The sequence below is a fragment of the Gadus chalcogrammus genome, chromosome 20 (genome assembly GCF_026213295.1).
Source record: "Gadus chalcogrammus isolate NIFS_2021 chromosome 20, NIFS_Gcha_1.0, whole genome shotgun sequence".
Lineage (NCBI taxonomy): Eukaryota > Metazoa > Chordata > Actinopteri > Gadiformes > Gadidae > Gadus > Gadus chalcogrammus.
The window spans coordinates 20,597,750-20,614,676 of record NC_079431.1 but is presented as its reverse complement, the minus strand read 5'-3'; the positions used below and the strand labels follow the sequence as shown (position 1 = coordinate 20,614,676).

Genomic DNA, 16,927 nt, shown 5'->3' with positions numbered 1-16,927 from the left:
GTATTTCCTTTTTATATTGATACCACCACCACAAAGATATCAAGACAAGGCATTTACATTTAAGCAATTCTTACATGAATGAAATTGTCACGCACTATAACTGAGGATTATTAGTTGTAGCCTACACACGCATCTACTGTCTTTTTTTTTCCTCTGTCATTTTAAGCTGTGTGTGTGTGTGTGTGTGTGTGTGTGTGTCCTTAGACCAGAGAGAGATCACCTTCTCCGGGATGATGCCCACCCAGGAGTACGTCCTCAGCGTGTTCGCCCTTGGCCAGGACGGAGAGAGCACCCCTGTTGTGGAGTCCGCCAGGACAAGTCAGTGGCTCACCTTCAGTACAAACATGGGTTAAGAAATCCAGAACATACAACACAGATACATGAATAAGAAACACATACCGTTGCACATACTGATAAATAAAAGCCTGCCTCTCAGAGTGTGTACTTTAAAAGTGTTCACAGGGTCCACTGCTCGTAACTCCTCTAAAGTGAGAAAGTCTGAAAAGAAGAACCATCTAGCCTTGTGTTCTATTCCCTGTCTGCTCTGCACTGTCCCAGAAACTGGGTCGTGCTTTTCAGCGGTGGATTGATTTAGAAGTCTGGTCTGTACGTCGCTTTCGCTAAAAGTATGAAAAGTTTGAATCAATGCAAATGCAGTTTAAATTTAAACTATTCAAACCGAGCTCAGGAGGAGACGAAGATGGTAGAGCAGCCACTGCTGAGACTGTCGTTTACATTTCTCTCGTGTGTGTGTGTGTGTGTGTGTGTGTGTGTGTGTGTGTGTGTGTGTGTGTGTGTGTGTGTGTGTGTGTGTGTGTGTGTGTGTGTGTGTGTGTGTGTGTGTGTGTGTGTAGATGTGGACAGCCCCAAGGACCTGGCCTTCTCGGACGTGGCCTCCGGCTCTCTGCATATCAGCTGGGCCGCCCCCGAGGGCGCGGTCACCTCGTACCGCGTGCTGTACTACAGCCCGGAGGAGGGCGAGCGCGAGCTGCTCCCCGCGCCCACCGGGAAGGCCGACTCGGCGCTCATCCAGGGCCTGCGACCCGGGAGTGAATACACGGTGAAGGTCATCGCCCTGCATGACGACGCGGCCAGCACTCCGCTGGTGGGAACGCAGTTCACCGCCGTGGAGGGTGGGTACCGTCCCACTGACACCCTTCAGTCCATACATAACCGTTGGGGTCTGTCTGTCCTTTTAGGGTGGGGTTATTGAGTTCAGCATCAACTGTAAATTTGTCACAATTTAACACTTTCTTTCTTTTAAACTGATCAGTAATTTGGCTTTGATCTCCATTGCCATACCAAATAGTGAACCTCCTATTCCTCACATGGTTCATCAGTCTGCAGAAGGGACGGCTTACCCACCCTGCCAAAGGAACCCCTGTGGACACTCATTTGGGGTTTAACATTGAATAGCATGCATCTCATCCACCTTGCATGGTTTCTGTGTGCCCCCAGGCGTCCCGGCCCCCACCAACATCCTGTTCTCCGGGGTCAGCTCCACCTCCTTCCGGATGAGCTGGGCAGCGCCGCTGCAGACCAACCAGCTGACGGGGCGGCCCGGCCTGTCCGGCTACCGCGTCCTGGTCCAGCCCAAGGGGAAGAGTGGCCCCAACGTGGTGCTGAACCTGGCCCCCGACACCACCCAGGCCGTGGTCCCGGGACTCATGGTGAGGGAGACCTCTCAGCAGGGGGCCCATGTGCTCCGAGTACTGGACACAACTGTAATACTCCGAACAGAAAATCTGAATGGATAAATAGAACAGCAATACTATTAAAGAAACAACATACACCAGAAATACAGTTAGTTATTTTGCGTATGGTATACATGTCCGAAAAACTAAAGGCGCTCAGATGCGGGAAAAGTGAAGGTAGGGTTTGGTGGCAAAGCCCAGGGCGAAGCCCCGGTGATGGTGTCGGTGTTATGTTGTATGTATGTATGCTAATGCTAGTGGTGGTGTGAACGAAGCTGATTCTGATTTTTAAAGTTACTCTTTAGAAAATGTACGATAATACCTTTTTGATGACATTTATTATTATAAACAAATCATATTTTGTAGTAATATGTTGCACTTAACTATGTCATAACATCGGGTTATATTCTCTGGTGCAAAAGGCTTTTGTATAATTGACGAAAATTCCTATTGATTGTTTCCATACTTTGCCATCGTATGATGCAATGGATTGGTTTGCTACCAATGTGTGCTACAGCCATTTTGTGATGTTATGTTTGGCGAACGGGCAAAAGCAATAATGAATCCTGTAGTATTAAAACTAACGATTGTGAAATAGGACAAATAAAGTGCTAAACACTGGTCTCCAAATGGAGACACACACGTGCACATACACACAGACACACTCTCAGACATTTATATATATATTCATGCCCAGACTTGCTTTCCTCTCTGCCCTTAGTCAAGGGATCGGTATTTGTATCTGGAATAGTTCTCAGACAAATGCTTTTACTCTGCTAGACTAGGGCTCCAGTCTGTCTTTTGATTGCCCAATTCTACAGACACACGAACATGCACGCGCACACACATACACACACAGTGTTGGAGGGATACCCCTCCTTGAACAATCTAACCTTATAACGTTCTAGTTCTTTCTAGGTCTGCTCTTTCCTTCATTCTCAGATCTAATTTATCAAATTTTGTGTATGTTTTCTTTTGACTCTAAGCCTACAGTCATCTACAACATGCAGAGATTGGCAACAAATCCACTGAAGAATAAAACAGCCTTTCGATGAAGATGAACAATCTGACAATATCTCTTTCCCTTCCAGCTTGCTACGACCTATGTGGTGGAACTGTATGCCCTGAAGGACACTGCCAAGAGCAGCCCCGCCCGGGCTGAGGTCACCACCATGGACAGTAAGTCTCTGGATCCATCACGCCATTGTCAACATATATAGAGACCGTTGTTAGCCAAACAACATGCAGGCGTATACCATCATGTAAAGATAGGTGGAAAGAGATTCTGCTCCAGATTATTTAGTAATAGAAATAACACCTTCCAAGGTGTTTTAGTTCATGACCCTCTCTGTCCATGTTGCTTCTATATCAGCACGGTTGGAACATCGTAATAGTCAGGATGAGTTGATACTCTATTGACCCAGACGGGGACAGTGGGAGGTGACTCTGTGTGTTGATACTCCCTGCCTCCCTCTCTCCAGACATCACCCCCCCGCGCCGTGTACGCCTCTTAGACGTCCGGGACTCCAGCATTATGCTGAGCTGGCGTTCCAAGACGGACCCCATCTCTGGCTTCATGGTGGAGGCCACGCCCATTACCTCTCCTGAACACACCACCATCCGGAGGAACATCGACTCCAAGCTGCGTTCTTACACCATCACAGGTGGGCTGGGAGCATCCTGACAACATTCATCAAGCGACTTTCTCAAATATGAAAAACAATATTATTTGACCAAACCAGGCATTGAGACCAAAGTTAAAAGCATCCAGGTGGTCCTAGGAGCGTTCTTCTGATAGAAGCCATCCCCTGACCTGTGTGTATACGTGTTGTGTTGACCAGGCATGCAGCCCGGCACAGAGTATAAGATCAACTTGTTCACTCTGAGTGGAAGCGGACGCAGCACCCCCTTCACTCTCACCGCCACTACAGGTACCACACCCCTCTCTCTCTCCCTCTCTCTCTCTTTCTCTTTCTCTTTCTCCCTCTCCCTCCTGTCCTTTCTGTCAGACGTGTTGTACCTGTGAGGAAAAGATTGTGTTGAATAAACAGATGTTTATTGAGAAACACTCAAAACACCCTCATACAAACTCCTTTGTATGACAATAACACCCCTTATTGTAACTGATACTTTATTAACTTTATTATTTATTAACAATTATTAACAATCACACATTTTCTTCTATATATATTTTTAAGTAAAAGTAGTAATCTCTCTCTCTCCCCCAGCCATGCCAGCGGTCATCCCCCCAACCAACATCCAGTTCACCTCCTTGACCCCCAGCAGCGTCTCCTTCACCTGGGAGCCCTCCCGGAGCCCCGCCATCACCGGCTACTACGTCACCCACGAGGTGGCGGGCGGGGAGCCCCGGGAGCTCACCCCGCGGCCCCACCCCGGCCAGACCTACGCCTTCATCAGCGGTGAGGGTGTAGCAGGGGGCGCCATACAGTCCAACACCAGAGCACACCATGTTAACGTCACTCACTGTGCATATGTGTATTCAACATGCTTCTACATCTAGAAATATATATTTGACTGGAATATCTTTGGTGTGCTGAAGGTCTGAAGCCAGCAACGGAGTACGTCATCCGGATCGTCGCCCTGCAGAACAATCTGAGGAGTATGCCGCTCGTAGGCAAGGCCAAAACCCGTGAGTACCCCCCCCCCCTCACACACCATAGTTCTGTACAGGATCAGGCTCAGCTGTTACTGGAGCTCTTAATAACAAAATCGAAATGTAGGTCAGCTCTTCCAGTTCGCTCAAGCAAAAAAGCATTGCACATTGCAGGCTACTTTCGTTCTGGGAAAACAACAAGTTCCTCCCCAAAAAATGTATCTTGCTCTTGGTAAAACAATGCCGCCACCTATTGGCCACCTTCTGCAAATGTGCAAGTAGGAATATTTGACAATGATGTGCTAGATCAAATCCATAATCGTTGCTCTTCTAACGGTCACTCATCTGCTGTGGTCTCCTCTCTGGTCAGAGCCCGGCCCGGACCTGCTTCTGATCCCAGAGCTGCCTCAGCCCGGGTCCCACAGACCTAGACCGGACCTGCTGCTGACCCCAGAGCTGCCCCAGCCCGGGTCCCATGGACCTAGACCGGACCTGCTGCTGACCCCAGAGCTGCCCCAGCCCGGGTCCTACAGACCTAGACCGGACCTGCTGCTGACCCCAGAACTGCCCCAGCCTGGGTCCCACAGACCTCGACCGGACCTGCTGCTGATCCCAGAGCTGCCCCAGCCCGGGTCCCACAGACCTAGACCGGACCTGCTGCTGAACCCAGAGCTGCCCCAGCCCGGGTCCCACAGACCCAGACCGGACATCCTGGACGTTCCAGAGACAGACAAGACGTAAGACCCGGTAGAACTAGATCTTCTGCTAACTAATCGTACTGTTCACTAGGTTTAACGTCATTCTGGATTATTACTAGGCTGCTGATTATTATTACTACTAATTCATTTTATTGTTCACTAAATTCAATGCCCTTTTGGGTTAGTATAGCTATAGCTAGACTTTGTGACTGTTTTACTTTTTATTATTTGTACTGGTTAACTACTAAATGAATACTAACAACATGACAGGTTATTACTTCTAACCTTTCTGAACATATTTTTTTCATAACCAACCAATAACCAACCAACAATTAATACCTCTCCCTCCTCTGCCCTCTCATGAGTTATTTTAGCACATTACTCATTATCTGATGCTGAGTAATAATTCTCCTGTCCCATCAGGTTCAACACCAACCATGTCCATTTCTCGGGGCCGGACGGTGAGTTTGGGCCGGGCCAGCAGGGCCAGCACATCTACACGGAGTACCAGAACCTGGGGCCCCACAACGGCTTCAACGCCCACAACACCCGGCCCCAGGGGGGCCAGCGCCCCACTGTCAGGGACCCCCTTATCTACATCCCCGTCCCGGGGCCTGACGGGAACCGCGTGCCCCTGGTCAAGGTGAGGGACCAGTGACCTTTATCCAGCCCTCACCATCTGCTCTGCCTCTGAATGTGAGGCTATAGTTACGTTTTTCAAGATCAACTTAAAAATAGCGGTCAGGAATGGTATAGTGGTGGTTTCCAATTCAAGTGCTGGCATGCTCTGTAGGCATCCTTGAGCATGATGTCCCAAAAAAATCCCCTAGTCACTCTGTGTGTGTCTGCAAAGTTACAAAAAAGTAAGTAAACAAAAAGATTTTATTTTTTTCTTTCCCCACATACATCCAAGCTCACATTAATTTTCTGTCTGTTCTGTTCCTTCAGGTGAGCGATGGACTGTTGCCAGGCCTGGCCTTTGGATTCCCTGACAACGAGACAGAGTTGCCCCAGGAAGCTCAGACCATCACCACCATCAACTGGCAGCCCATTCCTCAGAGCTCAGAGTACCTGGTGTCCTGCAACCCCATCACTAACCTCGAGGAGAAGACCTTCCAGGTACACACACACAGATGCATGCACACACAAACACACACGAAGATGCACGCACACACGCATTCATGCACACTCCTACACACATACATCCAACTTACATCCACACACATGTACGCACACACACACACACACACACACACACACACACACACACACACACACACACACACACACACACACACAGACACACAGACACACAGACACACACACACACACACACACACACACACACACACACACACACACACACACACACACACACACACACACACACAGTAAATCAAATCTTCTGTCTCCCTTTTGAAGATGAGTCTCCCTGGCACCTCCAGCAGTGCCACCTTGATTGGATTGACATCTGGAGCCTCCTATAATGTCGTTGTCGAGGCAATGAGGGGCGGGGCAAAAGAAAAGGTTCTGGAAGAAGTCGTAACCGTGGGCAACACTGGTACAGTACTCCATTAAGTTTGTTGTTCTTCTTCAAAGTATAAAAAAGGGGTGTGCAACCACTGGTGTAGATTGTTATTTTGTTTTATACACTGTTGCTGTAACATATTTTCTCATTGATGTGGCTGAAGTTATTGGTTCTCATGGTTCTATCATATTCTCTTTGCCACGGAAGGAAAAGATCAGTCGACAACTACAAAATAATCTCAAAGCGCTATTTTAACCTCATCCTTTTTTTTTTTTTCAATAGTACCAGGTGACCTCCCAATCAATGTCAACCGAGACGTTTGCTACGACACACACACACACACCTACCACGAGGTGGGCTCTGAGTGGGAGCGTATGTCTGAGACAGGCTTCAAGCTCTGGTGTCACTGCCTGGGCCTGGGCAGCGGACACTTTAGGTGTGATTCATCCAGTGAGTGGCTTATTAACCCCTGACCCAGCATGCTTTGCAAACACCATAGTACAACCTATTATATATGGTTATACTGAAGGAATTTAATAGAAAAAAAGTGATATTGATAATATACAACAAAGTATATGCCTGATAGTGAAGAACAAAGATATTTGTTTTCATTCATCACTGTAGCAATCAATTCCTTTGCTGAAGTACATCACCATAGATCCCACAATGTGAGATTCTATGTGTTGCAGTACAGTAACACGATAGCTAGCATGGGCCGACCTTACATTTAATTAAACGTATAACATGCTCAGAATCTTTATTCCTTTCAAAACAATGGTCTGTCCATGTTAGCCTTTGTCCGCCATGCAGTTAAACTAAACCTGTTGCAGACAAAGCTTAGATCTGGGTTATTTGTATTATTTCTTCATAACCCGACAATACCAAATAACCTAGGACCAAGTTTTTTTTTGTATGAGTGAGTGCAAACCTCTAGGCCCATGAGGTTTAATAAAAAGGCTGCTCCTCACAGCAGGGATGAGGCTTTTGATGCTTCATCAATCATCGCATACCTTTTTGATAATCCGTCCATCCCACCCCCCCTCCTCTTCCGTCCCTCCCTCCGTTCAGAGTGGTGTCATGACAATGGAAACAACTACCACATCGGGGAGAAGTGGGACCGCCACGCGGAGAACGGCCACATGATGAGCTGCACCTGCCTGGGTAACGGCAAGGGAGAGTTCAAATGTGAACCGCGTGAGTAAAGACACACACACACACACACACACACACACACACACACACACACACACACACACACACACACACACACACACACACACACACACACACACACACACACACAGAGTGACAGAGGTAATACCCCTGTGTGGTGCTTGCTCTGCAGATGACTCTACGTGTTACGACAATGGGAAGATGTACAAGGTGGGGAACCAGTGGCAGAAGGAGTACGAGGGAGCCATCTGCACCTGCACCTGCTACGGGGGACAGCAGGTAATCCTCTCACCCTCTTTACCTCGCGTGGGAGTTCCCTCAAACAATACATCATAGCTAATCTGACTGTAGCTACGCTAAAGGTCTGTGCACAACGTATATTTATATGCATCATCTTTTACCTTCTTTTGAATTTCCTAAACAAAAATGTGTGTGTGTGTGTGTGTGTGTGTGTGTGTGTGTGTGTGTGTGTGTGTGTGTGTGCGTGTGCGCAGGGCTGGCGCTGTGGTAACTGTAAGACCCCGGGGGTCCAGACGGACGTGGACGTCCTGCTGCCGGCCCCCAACGCCTTCGACCGCTACCGGGAGAACGCCCTCCGCAAACTGGTCAGTGCTCGCCCACCTGGTTGGTTATGTCATCTAGCGTTGGTTAAATATTCATGTTCACTTAGATACTTATTTCTGTGACTTATGTTGGTTAGTTCTGTAGGTTAGTTTTGTTGGGTACTTAAGTGAGATATGCATAAGATATGCTAATTTGTTATTATAACACTAACCGTTATAATGCGATCAGGAGGATTTATTTTGTGTTGTCAGGAATTATTGTGAGTTATTTGTTTTATAAAATGTTTGTTTTGCTGTCCGACACCACATCATTATGTCAGAATACTGGCGTAAGGATTGCAGTATTCTGACATCCTTATGTTGTCAGTAAATGAGGATATTCTCCTGATCTCATCTGTCCCTCCTCAGAACATCCAGTGTCCCATCGAGTGCTTGAGACCCGAGCTGCTGGCCGACGCCCACAATCCGCTGGAGTAGAGGAGGAGCAGAGGATGAGAACCGTGTTCTCCCCTGAGCAAGAGGGAGGGAGAAACGGAGGTAGAGAGATAGAGAGATAGAGAGAGAGAGACAGTTTCAACACTCATGTGCCTTAAAACAGGCCTTGTATCGTCCATGACTCCGCCCTAGTGCTTTATCATTGTTCCAAACCACCGCTGTGCCTTCGTAGAGACCCACCCACTATTGTAATGTTATGTCACGTTAATGTCCATGTATGTTGTAGTAACACAAATTGATTCTGACCGTGGAATAGAGTTGGGGCTCAGATGGACACGGTTTGTGTTTGTAAACGGTTTTGAAACTACTTTGCATAGGCCCTTTCTGTTTATATTGTTGCTGCTTTGTTAAGGAAAGAGATTGTCTTCAGACCTACCTGCAGTAGCAGACACACATAAAGACACTCTCGCTTTCAAGGACACTAGACCCCACTGTCACACACCAGGTGCTGAAACTAGTTGGATGGTGTCCTTATTTGTGCCATGTAAAAGTCTTGCTTTATTCCAGACATTTCACCCTACTGTATGCAACCATTTGAACCGATGTTCAAACTGGCCACAGCCTCTACAATATTCCTTCAAAGCATTGATATTAATATTCTGTTTATGTCCATCCTTGAAGGCATTTCAGTGACACGTCCACAAATATCAGAGAAAACCAGACTAGTAGAAAGTCCTTGTCATAGAGTTTTGTGTTTTTTCCTAGTTCTATATTGTTTCTACAAAGATAAACACTGAAATTGTAAGAATCCAACTCAAGCCTCCCCCCAAAAAAACACTATGAAGGCCATATAACGAATTGAACATTGTTTGTGTGTAAATATATCTAGATATTCTGAAAGGTGAAAGTGTTGGCTTAGACCAAGAAGTGAACCTTTGTAATTGGTAACTATCCATCCAGATAGTTTCAGGACTATTGTATAAGGCAAATAGATTAAAAAAAAATACCCTGTAAAAAGGGAGCTCTAGAAAACCATTAGTATTACACATTATGGGGATTAGGAGTTCTAGTCGCATTCTTTCAAGTCAAATTATTCATAAAAGTGGCAGTTGGCTTTAGTGGGCCCTAGGCAGATGACCAAACCGCCACTGGAACCTCTTTTTGAAAGACAATGGATTTCTGCATCTGTGTATTTGTATTACTAAGACATGGTCTTACTTTTTTGTGGTTTTAAGTGTATTTTTCAGATTTATTTTATTTATCCCTTTTATCCAAGCATTTTGTTTGAATGCTATTTTTAGGGTGTACACTTTTATTTACGTTTTTATATTGTTGGTGCCAAAGTCTGAACTACTGTGGACTGATTTTTAATAAACTGACAAAAATCGAACTGTTTTGTTGTTTACAGCCAATCAGGAAGAGATGGGCTAATCTAGAGGAAATCAGAGAAAATTTAGATTATATTGATAACATTAATTAAAATGATAAGAGTTGGATTTTGCTCAAGCCATAGCAGTTAATTGTAGAAAATGCAACTTAAAAGGGATATTGCCCTGCAGTTTGCTTTTTCAGTTAAAATGCCTCAACTTTAACAACCCAAAGAAGAAAGTTAAATAAATAAAAGCAAGAGCACGATAGTTACAAACTGCTTATCCTGGGCTCCCGTGTCGTCATTCCCGTACTGCTTGCCACAATATCATTATGTATCCTGTAGCCTACGTGTCAGTAACGTTTGCATAAAGAAGTAAAATAAAACCTGAAATGTTGCGGCTGCAAGCAGTCCAAGAAGTATTCAGTCACCCACGCACCTAGGATCATTACTCCTACACGCAACTATAGGCAGGGTCTTTGTAATAAACACACACACACACACACACACACACACACACACACACACACACACACACACACACACACACACACACACACACACACACACACACACACACACACACACACACACACACATGATAATGTTCGTTATAGATCTCCTATTATACTACTTTTCTGGTCTTCATTTGTTATTAGTGACTCCTATAGAGCAACCTGACACGAAGCACAGCACAAAAAACGATGTCGATTTTCGGGAAACTCTTCCTCTCATCTTGGCGCTTTCAGCATTCTATGACAACACTCGGCTTCGTCCTTCTCGGCCCCCTCGCCACCCTCCTGCCAACCCCACTCCGTTGTGATTGGTCACCTTCCGGGTGAGCATGTTGCAGCCTTACCATATATGGAAAATCCGGATTGTTCTCCGTAGATAAATCCCGGAAATTTGAACAAGTGAATCGCGACCGGCGTCCCTAATGTGTTTAGCGCTCTAGTCTGCACAGCCACCCCAGACGGTCAAGAGGGAATACGTCAAAATGCATGTACGTCATTATTTGACACTTTGGTATGGTTAAACATGACTAAAAATCATTATAACTACGTTTATAGGTCATAAAAGTCAAATCAAATCAAATCAAATCAAATTTATTGTCATTTTGTTGATCGAACAACAAAACGAGAAGGCATTTCTCAGGGATCAAGATCACATACATTACAAACAAACGTCCCAATGATGAATAAATAAATAATAAATAAAGTCCAGTGGGAAGATTTAGGACGCTGGTGCATTGAGCATCCTGACAGCTTGAGGCAGGAAGCTGTTCCGCAGCCTGGTGGTGGAGCATCTTAAGCTGCGATAGCGCTTCTTGGAGGGTAGGAGCTTAAAGAAGTTGTTCAGAGGGTGAGAGGGGTCTCTCACTATTTTCTGGGCCCTATTCCTGCAGCGGTTTAGGAATATGTCCTGGACAGAGGGAAGTGAGGCTCCAAAGACCTTTTCCGCTGATCTCACCACTCTCTGCAGGGCCTTTTTGTCCGCCGCACTGCAGCTGGAGAACCAGGTAGAGATGGCGTACGTCAGCACACTCTCCACTGCCCCCCTGTAGAATGTGGTGACGATACTGGGAGGTAGTGAGGCCTGATGGAGTTTCCTCAGGAAGTACAATCTCTGTTGGGCTCGCTTCACTAGCCCAGTGGTGTTTTTGGACCAGGAAAGGTTGTCAGAGATCTGTACTCCCAGGAACTTGATGTTCTCCACCTTTTCCAATTCACGATTACTGATGCAGAGGGGTGTGTGCTTAGGTTTTGATCTACGGAAGTCCACGATCATTTCCTTGGTCTTTTCCGCATTGAGCACCAGGTTGTTGTCTCTGCGCCATCACTCAAACAGATTGACCTCCTCTCTGTAATAGGATTCCTCATTCTCATGAATGAGACCCACGACTGTAGTGTCATCTGCAAACTTAACAATCATGTTGTTCTTGTGCCTTGGCACACAGTCATGGGTCAGCAGCGTGTACAGCAGAGGACTGAGCACACATCCCTGGGGGGATCCTGTACTCAGTGTGATGGATTTGGAGATTTTTTTCCCAACACGAACTGACTGTGGTCGCTCCAACAGGAAATCCAGTATCCAGTGACAGAGGGTGGGGTTTAGGCCCAGGAGGAGAAGTTTATCCATCAGTCTCTGCGGCAAGATGGTGTTAAATGCAGAGCTGAAGTCAACATATAGTATTCTAGCATAGGTGTCTCTCTGTTCTAGATGGGTGAGTACTGTATGCAGGGTGGTGGATATTGCATCCTCTGTGGAACGGTTTGAACGGTAGGCATACTGATGAGGATCCAGTGATGCAGGTAGGCTGGATGTGATGTGTGGTTTGATTAACCGTTCAAAACACTTCATCACTATTGGGGTCAATGCAACAGGACGGTAGTCATTCAGACAGGACACAACAGACTTTTTTGCAACTGGAACGATGAGGAATGTTTTGAAGCATCTGGGTACAGTGGCTTGACAGAGAGAGATGTTGAAAATGTCTGTTAGAACATCTGTCAGCTCATCAGCACAGGCTTGGAGCGCCCTCCCCGGAACGTTGTCCGGGCCGGCTGCTTTCCGAGGGTTGATCTTGGCCAGGGTTCTCCTGGTGTCAGCTGGGCTGATGGCCACAGGTGGCTGACCGGATGGAGGGGAGAGTCCAGTCCCCCCTCTCGTTGGCCCTCCTGGTGCCTCAAACCGGGCAAAAAAGTCATTGAGTCTGTCAGGGAGAGAAACATCACTGTCCTCAATCCTCTGCCTGGTCTTGTACTGAGTGATTTGTTGAACCCCCTGCCACATTTGCCTGGTGTTTCCTGTGCTACAGAGGTTCTCCTTGATTATCCCTGCATGGCGTCTTTTGGCTGCTCTGATCCTTCTGGAGAGAGCTGATCTGGCTGAGCAGAGAGCGGCCTTGTCTCCTCCACTGTACGCAGCATCCCGAGCCTTTAACAGCTGACGTACCTCAGCAGTCATCCAGGGTTTTTGGTTGTTCCGTACTATATAGGTCTTCATCACAGTAACATCCTCTGTGCACTTGGCAATGTAGTTCATCACCGTTTCAGCATATTCTTCAATGTTAATATGATGCTCACCCTGAGATGCAGCTGTTTTAAAAATCTCCCAGTTAGTGCATTTGGGTTGCCCTAGTTCGTATCAGCCTGGGTTTGTAAGTTGGAACCAGCAGCACAGATTTATGGTCTGAAAGGCCAATATGGGGTTGAGGAATGGCCTTATATGCCTCAGCAGTGTTGGAATAGACCAAATCAAGTATATTTTCTCCTCTTGTTTTAAAGTCCACATATTGCTTGAATCCGGGGAGCACAGTCTTTAAGCTAATGTGGTTGAAGTCTCCTTCAACAACCACAAAGCTGTCCGGGTGTTTTGTCAACAGTGCGCTGATGACGTCAAACAGGGGGCGGAGTACTTCGTAAGCATTGGCGTTGGCGCAAGGGGCTATGTAAACAGCTACTACAATCACACTGGTGAATTCCCTTGGCAGGTAGAATGGCCGACAGATCACTATAGAAAATTCCACCAGTTCAGAGCAGTGTTGAGCCACCGACGCAGCGTTTACACACCAGTCTTTGTCACACAAGTCGGTGGTCATAATAAGTAATCTGACACAGAGGAGTCCATTTCTTCACTGTAATGAGTATTTCGTGAAAACTAAAAACAAATCTGTATCTTCAGAGCCATATTCAAATGACAAACAGTTTAGATGTGCATGATCTATGGACTTGCCCGTTTGAGATAGCCAGGAATGGGTTTCTGTCAAAAATGGCAAATTCAATATATGCTGATTAAAGAGCACCTATTATGCTTTTTCGACTTTCCCGAAAATCTACAGTTTTTTGTGCTGTCGTTCGTGTCAGGTTGCTCTAAAGAGTCATTAATAAGAAATTAATAATAATAATAATAATACATACAATTTATATAGCGCTTTTCTCACACTCAAAGCGCTTTACATAGGGGCACAAAAATAGATAAACAGAAAAAAGTTTGAGTTGATGGGGCTAGGGATAGTGAGTGATCTAGGGGTAGGCAGAGGAGAAGTCTTGAGGCGGGACTGGAAGATGGTGAGGGACTCACACTCACCCTAGGCCATCTGGCCGTGGCCGTTTTCACACCTAACCGTGCTCAAATCTGCCAGTGTGAGTCTGGCCAGGCCAGGCCAATTTGGCCACTTGGGAGAGGTGTGCTGCTATGGTACAGGCCACTACGGTACAGATGCTAATGAGCCGACACGCGCACAGGCACAGCTACGCAACCTGAGCTGGATGACGTATAGTCCATGCGACGACCACGGACATAATAAAGGCGACGAGCCTTCTTTCCCAGTAAACGGTAAACATATATCCAAATAAGCAACAGACTCAGCAAAGTGCGAACTGTGTTCTCTGTGTTGTTGTCCTTTGTTGTTAAAACTCTGACTGGCGTCAGACTTTATTATGGTCCATGCAGCGGACGCTTGGTGATGACGTGTTACTTACGACGCGATGACGTATGTACAAGAGCCTACCGTGGCCAGGCCACAGTTGCGTAGGCCAACGGCCACGGCCAAATGGCCTAGTGTGAGTGCAGGCCAGAGAACAATGGGGCCATTTGAGCACGGTTAGGTGTGAAAACGGCCAACAGCCACGGCCAGATGGCCTAGTGTGAGTGCACCCTCAGAGTCACGAATATGTTGGGGGAGGGAGTTCCAGAGCCTGCGAGATGTCCTGGAGAAGGCTCTGTCACCAAGGCTGTGGAGTTTTGTTGTGTAGGTGGAGAGGAGACCGGCTGAGGAGGATCTGAGGGCCCGGGGGGGTTGGTAGAGGGAGAGAAGGTCAGAGAGATATGGGGGGACCATATGGTGGAGGGCTTTGTAGGTGAGGACCAGGAGTTTGTAGTGGATCCGATGTGAGATGGGGAGCCAGTGGAGATTCTTGAGGACTGGGGTGATGTGGTGCCACACTTTAGTGTGAGTGAGGAGACGGGCTGCTGCATTCTGGGCCAGTTGTTGATGGAGGTGGTGGAGATGCCGGCGAGGAGTGAATTGCAATAATCAAGGCGGGAGGAGATGAAGGCATGGATGAGTCTTTCTGCAGCGTGGGTGTGAGGGAGGATCTGATCTTTGCAATATTACGGAGGTGATAGAAGGAGGTTTTGACAGTGTGGCGGATGTGGGGTTCAAGGGAGAGGGTGGGATCAAAGATTACGCCAAGGTTGCGGGCCTGGGGGGAGGGGGAGACCGTGGTGCCGTCGATAGTGAGTGTGGGGGGGTTTACTGAGGGTGGATTTGGAGCCAATGAGGAGGAGTTCAGTTTTGTTGCTGTTAAGTTTCAGGAAGTTATTTTGCATCCAGATAGTGAGTGAAGACAGGCAGGATTCAATGTGGGAGAGGGGGGGGTTGTGGGGGGATTTGGTGCTGAGGTAAATCTGGGTGTCGTCGGCGTAGCAGTGGAAGTCCATGGAGAAATGGCGGAGTAACTGACCAAGGGGGAGGAGGTAAATGATGAAGAGGAGGGGGCCAAGTACAGAACCTTGGGGAACGCCTTGTGGCTGTTGGCTGTGGCAGATGTGTGGTTGTTGAGGGAGATGAAGTGAGATCTGTCGGAGAGGTAGGAGTGAAGCCAGCTGAGTGCAGTTCCTTCGATTCCGAGGTTGCTGAGTCTGGTGAGCAGGATGGTGTGGTTTACAGTATCTAAGGCTGCACTCAGGTCAAGAAGGATGAGGAAGTTGAGGGAACCAGAGTCGGCAGAGGTGAGGAGGTCATTGAGGAGTTTGAGGAGAGCAGTTTCTGTGCTGTGGAGGGGGCGGAAGCCAGATTGGAGGGGTTTAAAAAGGTTATTGGCGTGGAGATGGGATTGGAGTTGTGTGGTGACGATGCGTTCAAGGGTTTTGGAGAGGAAGGAGAGGTTGGAGATTGGGCGGTAGTTACTGAGGGAGGAGGGGTCGAGACCAGGTTTCTTGAGGGTGGGGGTGACAGCAGCAGATTTGAAGGCAGAGGGGACAGTTCCATGGGACAGTGAGGAGTTGAAGAGCTTAGTGAGGTAAGGGCAGAGAACAGGGAGGCAGGACTTGAGCTGGGGAGTGGGGAGGGGGTCAAGGGAGCAGGTAGTAGGTTTGGAGGAGCCTATAAGTTTGGAGAGTGCAGGAGGGTTAACCAGGTCAAAGTGGGTGAGACGGCAATGGGGAGGTGTTGGGAGGTCCAGAGAGATGGGTAGGGGAGGGGCCATTGAGTGTGCAGGGGGGGTTATGTACAGGAAATAGTGAATGGTTGATTGCAGTGATTTTGTCGGCGAAGAACTGGAGGAATGAGTTGCAGAGATCTGGGGTGGAGGTGGAGAGGGTGCTGGTCCGCGGTTTGAGGAGGTTGCTCGTGACAGGGGTCAGAAAAGATTGCGGAGAGGTATGCAAAAATTTTAAATAAAAAAATTAAGACCTGAAAAGTAGTATAATAGGAGATCTTTAATGTCAAAGATGAAGCAATACACAAAATAACTTGCAGCAATACACAAAATAACAAGCTACAACCAGTAATTCCTAAATACACATGTCTAACATACAGTAACTTAACCAACCTTAACAACTATAGTAGGCTAATAAAGAATGATAAAATGGACTTACATTAATTATGTTAACGGAACTTTAACATAATTAACGCCACGGAACGTTTCAGCAGCGTCCCAGGAGCGGCGTGCTGCGCCGCGGCGCTATCTTTCCGTCGCACTTCTATTTTTGCCGCGAGCCGCTGCTAAACCGCGTCAATTTCAACAGAGCAGATCGAGCAGGGCAGGAAGTGAAAAAGTAAAAGCCATAGAGCATCCGGTCAATTTTCAAAATAAAACACAATACTCAGCTCATGTAAATTCACATC

The 16,927-nt window shown here is 47.1% G+C and overlaps 1 protein-coding gene across 1 annotated transcript in view; it reads left to right on the top strand.

Moving 5' to 3' along the window:
• The window catches only part of fn1a (fibronectin 1a), a 37,998-nt gene extending 27,640 nt beyond the window's left edge, over positions 1-10,358 (top strand). Inside the window, exons 33-49 of the mRNA XM_056579402.1 lie at positions 205-318; positions 855-1,133; positions 1,459-1,670; positions 2,786-2,873; positions 3,176-3,358; positions 3,536-3,625; positions 3,923-4,114; positions 4,255-4,344; positions 4,679-5,045; positions 5,430-5,649; positions 5,955-6,125; positions 6,429-6,567; positions 6,817-6,984; positions 7,603-7,728; positions 7,880-7,986; positions 8,202-8,312; positions 8,679-10,358. Of these exons, the coding sequence (XP_056435377.1) occupies positions 205-318; positions 855-1,133; positions 1,459-1,670; positions 2,786-2,873; positions 3,176-3,358; positions 3,536-3,625; positions 3,923-4,114; positions 4,255-4,344; positions 4,679-5,045; positions 5,430-5,649; positions 5,955-6,125; positions 6,429-6,567; positions 6,817-6,984; positions 7,603-7,728; positions 7,880-7,986; positions 8,202-8,312; positions 8,679-8,747 (2,726 nt within the window). The 3' untranslated portion in view covers positions 8,748-10,358. The remainder of the gene's footprint in view (positions 1-204; positions 319-854; positions 1,134-1,458; positions 1,671-2,785; positions 2,874-3,175; positions 3,359-3,535; positions 3,626-3,922; positions 4,115-4,254; positions 4,345-4,678; positions 5,046-5,429; positions 5,650-5,954; positions 6,126-6,428; positions 6,568-6,816; positions 6,985-7,602; positions 7,729-7,879; positions 7,987-8,201; positions 8,313-8,678) is intronic.
• Positions 10,359-16,927: the final 6,569 nt, after the last annotated feature.